Consider the following 10,925-nt stretch of genomic DNA (forward strand, 5'->3'; position numbering starts at 1 on the left):
GTTTGTTTTGATGCATGCAAACGAGGCTTTTTGGCTGGTTGTAGAAGAGTTGTAGGATTGGATGGATGTTTTCTTAAGGGTATATGCAAGGGGGAGTTGTTGGCTGCTGTGGGGAGAGATGCCAACAATCAAATGTTTTCGATAGCTTGGGCAGTTGTCAAGATTGAGAACAAGGATACTTGGTCCTGGTTCCTCAAGAATTTAATGGTTGACCTTGACATAAACGATGGGGGAGGAGGGGCATTCATGAGCGACCAACAGAAGGTAATACCATTGTCAATTAATTCCCTTTTAATATTAATTACTTGAGTATTTTCTGACTTGTATTTGTTGATTTGAATTTTTGTAGGGACTTGTTCCTACATTGGCTGAGTTGATGCCATATGCTGAGCATAGAATGTGCGCGAGGCACATATATGCAAATTGGGCAAAGATCTACAAAGGAGATATGCTGCAGAAGCAGTTTTGGCAGATAGCGAAGAGTACCAACATGGCTGACTTCAGATTAGCCAAACAGGGATTGTTGCAGCTGACAAAGGAAGGCTTTGATGCACTATTCTAGACAGAAGCTAAGCACTGGTGTCGGACCTTCTTCAGCGAAGAATTTAAATGTGATATAATTGACAACAACCTTAGTGAAGCTTTCAATGGCAGAATTTTAAAGGCCAGGTGCAAGCCAATCATCAGCATGCTTGATGATATTCGTGTTATGGTCATGACCAGACTGCACATGCAAAGAGATGAGGCTACCAAGTGGAGCAGATAATGCGGTCCTAGAATTGTAAAGAAATTGGATGCGAACGTTGCTGCTAGTAGGTTCTGCCATCCGGTTTGGAATGGAGAAAATGGATACGAGATCGTTCACAATAATGATAAGTATGTGGTCAACCTAGATAGAAGAAAGTGTTCATGCCGAGCTTGGGAACTAAGTGGAATTCCTTGTCCCCATGCTATTTGTGCCATTTTGATGAAGCAAGAAAGGCCAGAGGATTACCTACATGATTGGTACAAAAAAAGCTCATACCTTAATTCGTACCAATTCATGATGCAGCCCATCCGAAGTAGCAAATTTTGGGAGCCAACAAATCATGAAGGCCCTCTACCTTTGCCACTAAAGAAGCAAATAGGAAGGCCAAAGAAAAATCGAAGAATACAGGAGGGAGAGGCATCAAGTCAGAGGATGAGTAAGACCAGGGTGAAGATAAAATGCTCCTATTGCCACAAGGAAGGGCACAATAAGAAAGGTTGTCAGTTGAAAAGGCAACGTGAACAAGAAGTTGTTGCAAGAGCTGATCGTGGGTCAAGAACAACACCTACTGAAGAGGTTGCTCTTGGGCCTACTGAAGGGCCAACAAAAGGCCCTGTTGTAGGCCCAAGTGCAGGGACAAGTACAGGCAGGACAGCAACAACAACAACTGAGTCCACTATCGAACAAACGAGGAAAAAATATCCAGTAAGCTATACATTGTTGTGTTTGTCTTTTATGGGCTGAGTTTAATTTTGTTATGTGTTTCTCAGGTGAGAAGACGACCAACTGCACAAGTTGCACAAGGACAGGGAGCCCCACAGGTTGCTCCCTCACAAGTTGCTCAAAGTGATGCACCACAGCGAACAAGAGGGGTTCTTGGAAAAAGAATAAGGCAATATGGTTATGGGATTTACACAGATGAACGTACTGGAATGACTATTTTCAATGTAAGATTTGTAGGACTCATGTATTTAATTTATGGTATTTCAATTCATTTGATTAACAATATAATTATGTTCTTGTAGCCTGGAAGAAGTTCGGAGGTGCTTATCTCTCAAGGTGGGCCAACTCAAGAGTCAATGGCGCAGCCAAAGAAGAGCACAAAGAAGAAGAAGACAGCGAGTACAGCTTCAAAATAGCCACCAACAAATAAAGTTGCACCAGTTCCATCTCAACCAATAGAACCAGTACTAGTTCCTTCTCAACCGACTGATCATGGGACCAATGTTCCTACAGAGAGGTCCCGACACATGACACGTGCTACAAAAAAAATTGTTGATGCTAAGAAGAATGTGACAAAAATGCCAGTTAATGAACCTACGCGTCTAGTTCGAAAGAGTGCCCAAATTATGAATCAATTCAAAAGTGCAAAAGGAAAAGGAGCCGGGGGTGTTGTGCATATTGACTAATGGGAGGATGCTAGACATGGTATCTTCACTGATGGGGATTGCTGCCATTGTTGTTATGTGTTCGCTTTGACATATTAGGTGGGAGGGGATCGTTGATTGATTGGGGGCTGATGTTTTTTATGGAAATGTTTATTTTTGTAAAGAACCAAGCAATGTCAATGGCAACAATGTTTTTGTTATTTTCTTGTCTTGCACCTTGTTATGAGGCTGATGTTGTTTTTAGAAGTTGTTGGTTGATTATTGTTGTTGGTTGAAGTTGTGGGTGCTGGATGTACGTGCTGGTTGAAGTTGTGGGTGCTGCATCTTCCTGCACTAGCAAATACAAGTACTGGTGTAAGAACAAGATGCACTAGCATAGCACTAGTGCAATTGTGGCTGTTGGTGCATCCTGTTGCACCAACACAGCTCTCGGTGCAACTCTGGGTGCTGGTGTGTCTTCTTCCACCAACACTTGTATGAGGTGGTGCAAGAACAAGATGCATTAGCAACTCAACTGGTGCAACAACATGCACCACGATTGGTGCAAGCCAATGGAAACATAGTTGAAACTGACTTGTTCTTTTTTTTAAACTCCTGCAACACGAGTGATCACTTTTTCATCGCGATTGACACTAAAATGATCACTTTCAGAAAAACTTGGCACTGAAACGATCACTATTTACAACTTATGGCACTGAAATAGTTACTTGTGAATTGTCGCCACCCCTTAATTTCTTCATGGTTTGCAGTAATGGTTGCAGCAAACCATTACATCTGATGCAAAAACCAAGCAAACCAATATATACAATACAGAACCAAGAAAAAAAAATTTGAAGTGCTCACAACCAATGAATTCCAACTCTAACCTTCCATTTCCACCATAGATTGGAACAAAACCTTTTGTTCCATACAATTTGCAGCAAACCAGTAACACACTTTACTAACAAATGACCCAATACAAGTAAATATTCCACATCTTCGATTATGGTAGACAAACAAACTTCTTTTCATTACTCACTTCAATTTTGAATATACTACACAAGAGAACAACAACACAATCAATGCTCGATAAAAGTTTCTTTCAATTTTCAGCCTTGAAACTTCCCTCTTCAAATGGTCGATTAAAGATGTTAAACCCTTCATTTGAGCTTGCATTGAGTCGACATCATCTAACTCGTCCATTAATGTAGGTGGAGGTTGATGTCGTCCTTCAAGTAGATGTAAGATCACTTCTGTGGCTCGACCGGAGAATTTGGCATCAAACCCATTTGAAATATTTGCACTTTGAGCCTTCTCTATACCTGCCGCATCCATGGAATCTTCTCCCGGGATTTAACTGAGTCCAAGATGTTCTTCTCGGACTCGGTAACCCACAAAAACAGTAACACTCACCATCTAATTCGCTTTTTTTAATCGAATGTGAGCCGCTGCTGAAGCTTCCGCCCTCCATCTGCAAGCGCGAGCTGTCGCCCTCTATCTGCAAGCGCGAGCTGATAATTGGGGATTTAAGGTTCTGCTTTTCGCGGGTTAGGTATCCCGAATGTGAGCCGTTGCTGAGCTTCCGCCCTCCATCTTTCAATTTGGGGATTAGGGTTCTTATTTTGGGGAGAAGAAGCTAAATAAAACGGCGCCGTGTAGATATGGTGAATAAAACGGCGTCGTTTTATTCTTTGCACGCTGACTGTACTCTCCGGCGAGCCACGTCGGCTTCAAATACTAATAAAAAATTGCCACGTCAGATTTCCGACCAATCAAATCGGAGTTGGCACTTAAAAGATCGTTTTTCAAATTTTTTGGCACTAAAGTGATCCAAATGGAAGTTTTGGCATCAAAGTGGCCTCCGTACACAAGTTTTGGCACAAATGCTGTTTTTCCCCCTATGTTTATATATTGCATAACCCTAAACGGGCTTAGATTAAGCCCTAATCTGGGCTCTATTAATGTCAAGGCTTTTTCTAATTGATTTTTCAATAAGGTTGAATTAAGCTCGAATTAGGCCAAACGAGGCCCCTTTCTCTTGTGTAATTCGGCCAATATTCCCCTCGTGTTGGCTGAATTTTGCTTGATGTGTGGGCCAGGTCCGCGTGACTGATTTGAGTCTGTTCACCAACGCCGGTCCGATGCATAATGCAATTAAACTATATAATCTTAAACTATATACTATGCAATTTAACTCTAATATTTTTGTTTAGGAGTTGAAAATTAATCCTTAATTTTCTATATGATTAATTATTAAATAATTAGTCAAAATTTTAGGTGACAACAATTCGGACTGATCAAGTAGAGAAATTTTTCGAGATGATGGGTGGGCACAAAGAGCAAGTTAAGCTTCTCTTTACAAGCTTAAAACAGTTACTACTGTATGGTAGGATACGCACCAAAACAACGGGCAACGCAAAGTATGTGTAATCAAATGGAGATTTCTTCTCATACGCAGTATTTATTTCATTAACTTAAAAGGTATGTGTGAGCGCATAGGAAAGACGGTAATCCTTCTTTGAGTTCGTCATATTTTCCTCCATCCCTAATTGGAAGAAATTCCTTATAAATTGTGGACATCACTCACATTTATGTTTAGTTAAATTTGCATATCAATCATGTCCATACTTTGTAACTCGCCAGATCAATGTTAAATGACACCAAAGATGGGCATAGTGATACAACATCCGTTTATTCTCGGTTTGCAACAGTTACAATTCAAAACGTTTAAATGATGATGACATACTCAATTTGTATACTCCTAATTGTCATCGAGTATATCTATTGATAACTTTAGTTGAATTGTATCCTTCTTAGGAGCAGCCTTTCGAACCAAAACCTAGCTTTCCTCCGGCAACATCATACACAACTTCAAACGTTTTCTGCTGCACATTACCGTAAACGCCCAGATCACTATCATCACCATTCGCTGCAAACGCGAGGCAAACTTGAGAGGCCTTTGCGACGTATAATATCCCGTTGGGGCCCAAATTGACGTTGACTCCCCCGGCAAAAGAGAATGTTATTGTTGGGACCGTGACCGTGCTCTCGTTGCTGAAGTCGTAGCAAGTATCGAGAATAGAAAGTGCTGGCGCCATCGTGTAATTCGCCATCGCTTTCCTGAATGCGCTTCTCAAGGCACAATAAGCTGTCGGAGGCAATCGGGTAATGACAGTTCCCGAGTCGATGATGGCGCCTCCGCTTGAAAAAACTGTCGATGGTATTGATAGACGATTCCCTCCGACACTGATTCCTACGATACTTATTCCATAGTATTGCGAGCTTTGCGGGACCGTTGATAACGGCGTGAAGCTGACCGAGCTTGATGCTTTGCCGTCTTTGCCGAAAGTCAAGTGTCCGGTGGAACTAGTGGAAGAGGGCAAGCAGTAAGAGAAATACTTGCCATATTTGGCCTCGGTTTGTTCCACGATGGAGATCTTGTCATCCGAGAGTCCAATCAACCCTGCGGCTCTGCCAAAGAGGCCTTGGTTGTCCTCGCCACAGCCGAATTCGAAATTGTGGATCACCTCCGTTGGTGATATTGTCAACTTCTCGGTTGCAAAGAAGCCGACTGAAGATGATTGGTCGCCGTACTGGATGCCATAGAGACAGGTCGATCCGGAGCATCCTGAAGTAACTACAGATCCAAGAGCAAAACACATTACTTGCATTAGTTCTAGTTATTCTTGTGATGATTTCTAACTTAAAGAAACCGAGATTCCTCATCTATGCTTGAAGAACATTCTAGTAAGACATCATAAATGTTAAGTATCTCAAATGTGGTTGACTATTACCGATGGAACCAAGTTGTGAGCATGATGTCGAGGAGCACGAGATATTAGCATAGGATGACGATTGAGACGGGTCAAAGATCGGGTTGGACTGATTGTAGCAATATTTCACGCACGGCTGGCACTGGGTCCACGTGAGAGGACTGCCGGTGTCGAAAATGAGAGTGAGGTTCTTTTTTGGCGTGCCGAGGCCGATTGTAACTATGTAATTGCCGGTGCCCAAGGTGATGCCAGACTTTGCCGGAAGACTGGTCGCTGTCGAAGCTTTTAGGCCGTCGCTGCCGTTGGAGGATCGGGACTGAATCCACTTGACCCTTGACTCATCTTGAAGCAGGGTTTTAGTGTGATTTAAAGGATTGTGGCCTTGAACAAGCTGAGAGCATGGGCCGTGCTTGTGATATACTTCCAAGGTCGACTTTCGTTTGCTAGCTAAAAGCATGTCATGTGAGAGCAAGAGATTATGTGAGCAAGCTAATAATGTATTGGCAAAAAAAAAGATTGTTCTATTTTTCCAGTCAACAAAGACTTGGGTTTAGCGTGGTCAACTCTTAAAATCATGGTTTGACCGTGGAATAAAAAGTTAAGACCTCCATTCTCACTCCTCCCATTCCTTTTTTTTTTTTAAATTATTTTCTCATTTTCTAACCATAGTATTTCCATTGGATCAAAAGACTTAGCTTTTTGAATGGGACAAATCAATATGGTCAACATCATTTGTACGACCAAGTCCCCCCACTAAATGCAACTTGAACTATTCGGCGCGTGCTACTATGATAGAGATGGATAGTCCCCCCATTCGGCGCGTGCTACTATGATAGAGATGGATAGTCCCCCCACTAAATGCAACTTGAACTATTCGGCGCCTGCTACTATGATAGAGATGGATCGCCTGCCTATATGCCTTCTTCTCTAATCACCCTCTTTCCTCCTCATTTCCTCATTAATGTAATTATAATTATATGGAAAACATGAAGAAGAATCCATGGTAACTCACAGGAGAGAGGCAAGAGTTCCTATGACTAAGCGAAGAGCAGTATACTTTCTCTCCGAACTACGATTCGGGTTCAGGTTCGGTCATTCACGGCGCCGAATTCGATCAATCTCGTTCATGTTCGAGTTTGTTCATGATCCGAGAAAATCACTTTTCCACTGGACATAAGTACGCTACATATCCATATGTAAACCGATTTATCAAACGATAGAGAATACCGTGGTAATAGACTACTACACATGGCGATTTTCCATTTTACATGTTGAGAGAGAGAGAGAGAGCTTTGGTAGTGGAAGGTGAGCAAGAAGGAGAAGGCAATAGAGAGCTAACTGATACAGTGTGGCTTGCAATCTTCCCTTCTACTCCATAGGTATAACCTTGGTGCATGCAACTTGAACTATTCGGCGCCTGCTACTATGATAGAGATGGATCGCCTGCCTATATGCCTTCTTCTCTAATCACCCTCTTTCCTCCTCATTTCCTCATTAATGTAATTATAATTATATGGAAAACATGAAGAAGAATCCATGGTAACTCACAGGTGAGAGGCAAGAGTTCCTATGACTAAGCGAAGAGCAGTATACTTTCTCTCCGAACTACGATTCGGGTTCGGGTTCGGTCATTCACGGCGCCGAATTCGATCAATCTCGTTCATGTTCGAGTTCGTTCATGATCTGAGAAAATCACTTTTCCACTGGACATAAGTACGCTACATATCCATATGTAAACCGATTTATCGAACGATAGAGAATACCGTGGTAATAGACTACTACACATGGCGATTTTCCATTTTACATGTTGAGAGAGAGAGAGAGAGAGAGAGAGAGAGAGAGAGAGAGAGAGAGAGAGAGAGAGAGACCTTTGGCAGTGGAAGGTGAGCAAGAAGGAGAAGGCAATAGAGAGCTAACTGATACAGTGTGGCTTGCAATCTTCCCTTCTACTCCATAAGTATAACCTTGGTGCATGAAGCAGATCATGAGGACGTGGAGGGAGAGTAAGAGGAGAGCCCTCTTAGACGCACAGAAGAATGAGCCCTCCATCAATCTGAAAGAGAGAGGAAGAGAAAATTGAAGTGCTTTTCCAAATTTTTGCCAATATGCTCTCTTGTTTAGCCTTTTTATATAGGGCTTCTCGGGCGGCAACCATGCACAGGATTATAAGGCCATACACGTCATCCTTCCTTAGATTAATTACTTTTATTCCGTCAATTCGGTTATGTTTTGTTTAATTCTAACTAGTGATTGAAGGGACGAGCCACCATCCTCCACTCAACTTTGCTTTTGTTAATACACAACGACTATTGAGTAGGGGTGATCAGTTACAGGGTGGGTAGGGTCCAGACCTGGAACCTGGAACCTACCCTGTTATAACCGGTTCTCATTTTTTGGAACCTGGAACCTACCCTGTTTTCCCTAGACCCTGTTTTGGAACCTACCCTGTTTTTCCGATCCGGTTTCAGGGTCTACCCAGTAACCTGTTTTTTTTTTCTTTTCCTGGTTACAGAAATTCAAAGCAAAATAAACAATCCACAAAGAGGTCCCAAAGTAGATCACATTTGTCCTCCAGCATCAAATCGACAGTGTTAAAGATCAGGTAAAAGCATAAGACGCTCTAAGGTTCACAAGCGCACAAAATTTGGCAGTAAGCCACTTCAGTGATGCAATATAAGCATCAGTGCCAATAATTATTCCACCCTCTCAACAAAAATAACCATTCAGAAAAATTATATACACCAATCAACCACCATGGGCATGGTATAACCAAGCTCAAAATTTCGAAAAACTATCAAAAGATATAATAATGATGTCATCAGAACAGCAAAGTCCTCACCATGAGCAATTGCACTAGTGGACTGCATGGGCTCCTCACTTCCATCAGCATCCTGACAAAGTAAAAAAAGAGAAGATCCCGCTCGCTGAGATTGACATGTGCTAAGAACTCTACAGCTATATGGACATCCACATTAACCATAACATAATCTGCTTCATATAACAATTCCATCCAAGCTTAAAGTCTGAATTTATTAATGATGACCAGTATCAAGTTTGAATGACTTCATTATTACCCTTGTTTAATCATAGCAGCAAATGAAAAACAGTAAATGGGCACAAGAAAAATGATTAACTCTATTTTATTTCCAAAATCATGCGGATGTCCAAAACCAAGTGGCACAGAGCGACCTAATTACATCTCATTTAGCTGACCACTAAGACGATTGCATGAGAAGAATCAGTTATTCCAAAGATCTTCAAAAATTAAGTCAACCATTTGAAACTTGACCTGGTAATTTGCTCACAACACAACGTGTACTGTTTGCAGAAGTTATGTTTGATATCGTGCTAAATAGGCAATCAAGCTAAGCAAATACCCATAATCAAAACTGCAGCTTCAATAATCTTTTGTTATCTATCTTAACTTTTCTCACATCATAGCAAGAGTAAAACAAAATAGATAATCGGGATGAAGGAACAATGGCTCAAACAATAAGCGGAAATCGAAAAGTTGACTTCAACTTTCGATTGCATCCTCCAACAGCTACTCCCCTAAAGCATACATGTCTACTGTGAGGAAAATGTAAAACGCAGGTGTTGCCTATCTACAAACGTCGACTTTATGCCACGGGCAAACGCTAAAAGATGTCATCTTTCAGTTTGAAGGTAAAAGATTTCAAGTCTTCATCATAAGGAAAGGAGAATGCGGGTCCCTGAGGTTTGAACTCGACCACATCACAGATCCTTCCTACTTTTCATTAACATGAAAAAGGGACTTGCTTTGCGCAAAAAATTAGAACTTTTCTTGAACTCAGCTCTCGCCGGGTGTATTGAGCAACAGCAATGCGAAATTGCAAGCATAAGACTATAAACCCGTTTGCAAGCATAAGACTATAAACTGCGGCGACGAGCGGCGACCCCCCGCGGGCGAGGAGCGGCGAGCACCCCATGGCGACGAGCGGCGAGCAGCGGCGGCGACGAGCCAAGCGGCGGCGACGAGCGGCGGGCAGCTCCGACGACGAGCTCTTGCGGGTGGGTTTTTACTGAGAAGGGCAAGAAGAGAGTCAAGACTCGAGACTGAGAAGTGAGGCTGAGAATTGAGAGTCTGCTCCTGATTTAGGGTTTTTACTGTTTTTACAGTAACTTCAAATCGGTTCTAAAAACCGGTCCGGGTGGGTTTTCACCTAGACTGTCACGCCCCGCACTCCACGGCGCGCGAGCATCCCTCGCAAAGGTCGATTTGAGTGCGACTCCCCAGGACACGTCGCTGACTCAACTCCCAACACAACGACTTAAAGCACATGCGGATGCAAATCAACACCCGTTCAAAGATAGACACACAACCAAGGGTAGCCACTCAACAAACAACATGAACAATTACACTTGCATTGATACTGATACACCCAACCAAGGATAGCCATACAATAACCAGCACGGATAATTATACACTTGCTATGACATCGGGAAACATATACAATATTCATATATAGCCCACAATCAAAAATCGAAAGCGGGTAAGTGGCTCGGCGATCAAGCACCATATCTAGCCGGGACTCCTCCCAAAACGTTTCAGTACACCTGGCATCCTCAAGGTTGGGGGTCTGAAAAATTGGGTTTCAACAACAGTGAGAATAAATTTCAGCGAGTAATTCCCTAAACCTAAATTAGGCTAAAGTGCACCTCCTGACGAGTACTAAATCAACACACCAAGCAAATCATAATTGACTTAGGCCCTCGGGCCCAAATCCAATACTCACCTTGCCCTGCAGGTTAGGCACTTACAGTTCAAGCATAAAACATAGGACCCAATCACAGCACATGCACACATCACTTGGTCACAACGCATGTCATGCTTATGCTCGTGCTCATACGCGTGCTCACGCCTCATCAATGCATTTTCGCACGCTTGCACTCTAGCACACTTGCCATTTATCAATTTCTCCTCCGACCCGCGTTAAACGCATCAGGTCCGACCCGCGTAAAACGCATCAGGTCCATCACTTCGAGATCGATCTCCGGCCCGCGTAAAACGCATCA

The 10,925-nt window shown here is 42.6% G+C and overlaps 2 protein-coding genes across 2 annotated transcripts; one reads left to right on the top strand and one right to left on the bottom strand.

The window, feature by feature from the left end:
* The first annotated feature begins 906 nt into the window (after nucleotides 1-906).
* On the top strand, nucleotides 907-2,616 carry LOC130137075 (uncharacterized). The gene is made up of 4 exons (XM_056307807.1): nucleotides 907-1,453; nucleotides 1,519-1,695; nucleotides 1,774-1,870; nucleotides 2,414-2,616. Exons 1-4 carry the CDS (start codon nucleotides 968-970, stop codon nucleotides 2,614-2,616), a joined length of 963 nt encoding a protein of 320 aa, XP_056163782.1. The 5' UTR covers nucleotides 907-967.
* A 2,058-nt stretch (nucleotides 2,617-4,674) lies between these two features.
* Nucleotides 4,675-7,996, bottom strand: LOC130137099 (aspartyl protease family protein At5g10770-like). The gene is made up of 3 exons (XM_056307841.1): nucleotides 7,757-7,996; nucleotides 5,910-6,335; nucleotides 4,675-5,752 (listed from the first exon to the last, which is right to left on the bottom strand). The coding sequence occupies exons 1-3, from the start codon at nucleotides 7,935-7,937 to the stop codon at nucleotides 4,929-4,931; spliced, it is 1,431 nt and encodes a 476-aa protein (XP_056163816.1). The 5' UTR covers nucleotides 7,938-7,996; the 3' UTR covers nucleotides 4,675-4,928.
* Between the last annotated feature and the right edge of the window lie 2,929 nt (nucleotides 7,997-10,925).

Source organism: Syzygium oleosum, unplaced genomic scaffold, assembly GCF_021117445.2.
Source record: "Syzygium oleosum isolate NSW1041296 unplaced genomic scaffold, Sole_v2.1 Sole_v2.60, whole genome shotgun sequence".
Lineage (NCBI taxonomy): Eukaryota > Viridiplantae > Streptophyta > Magnoliopsida > Myrtales > Myrtaceae > Syzygium > Syzygium oleosum.

Coding starts and splice junctions, on each gene's coding strand:
- LOC130137075 (XM_056307807.1), top strand. CDS start 968: ATGAAGCAAGAAAGGCCAGAGGATTACCTACATGATTGGTACAAAAAA. Junction 1,454..1,518: donor AAACGAGGAAAAAATATCCA/GTAAGCTATACA, acceptor TGTGTTTCTCAG/GTGAGAAGACGACCAACTGC. Junction 1,871..2,413: donor AAAGAAGAAGAAGACAGCGA/GTACAGCTTCAA, acceptor TGTTGGTTGAAG/TTGTGGGTGCTGGATGTACG.
- LOC130137099 (XM_056307841.1), bottom strand. CDS start 7,937: ATGGAGGGCTCATTCTTCTGTGCGTCTAAGAGGGCTCTCCTCTTACTC. Junction 6,336..7,756: donor CTCACCTTCCACTGCCAAAG/GTCTCTCTCTCT, acceptor ACATGCTTTTAG/CTAGCAAACGAAAGTCGACC. Junction 5,753..5,909: donor CTCACAACTTGGTTCCATCG/GTAATAGTCAAC, acceptor TTGGATCTGTAG/TTACTTCAGGATGCTCCGGA.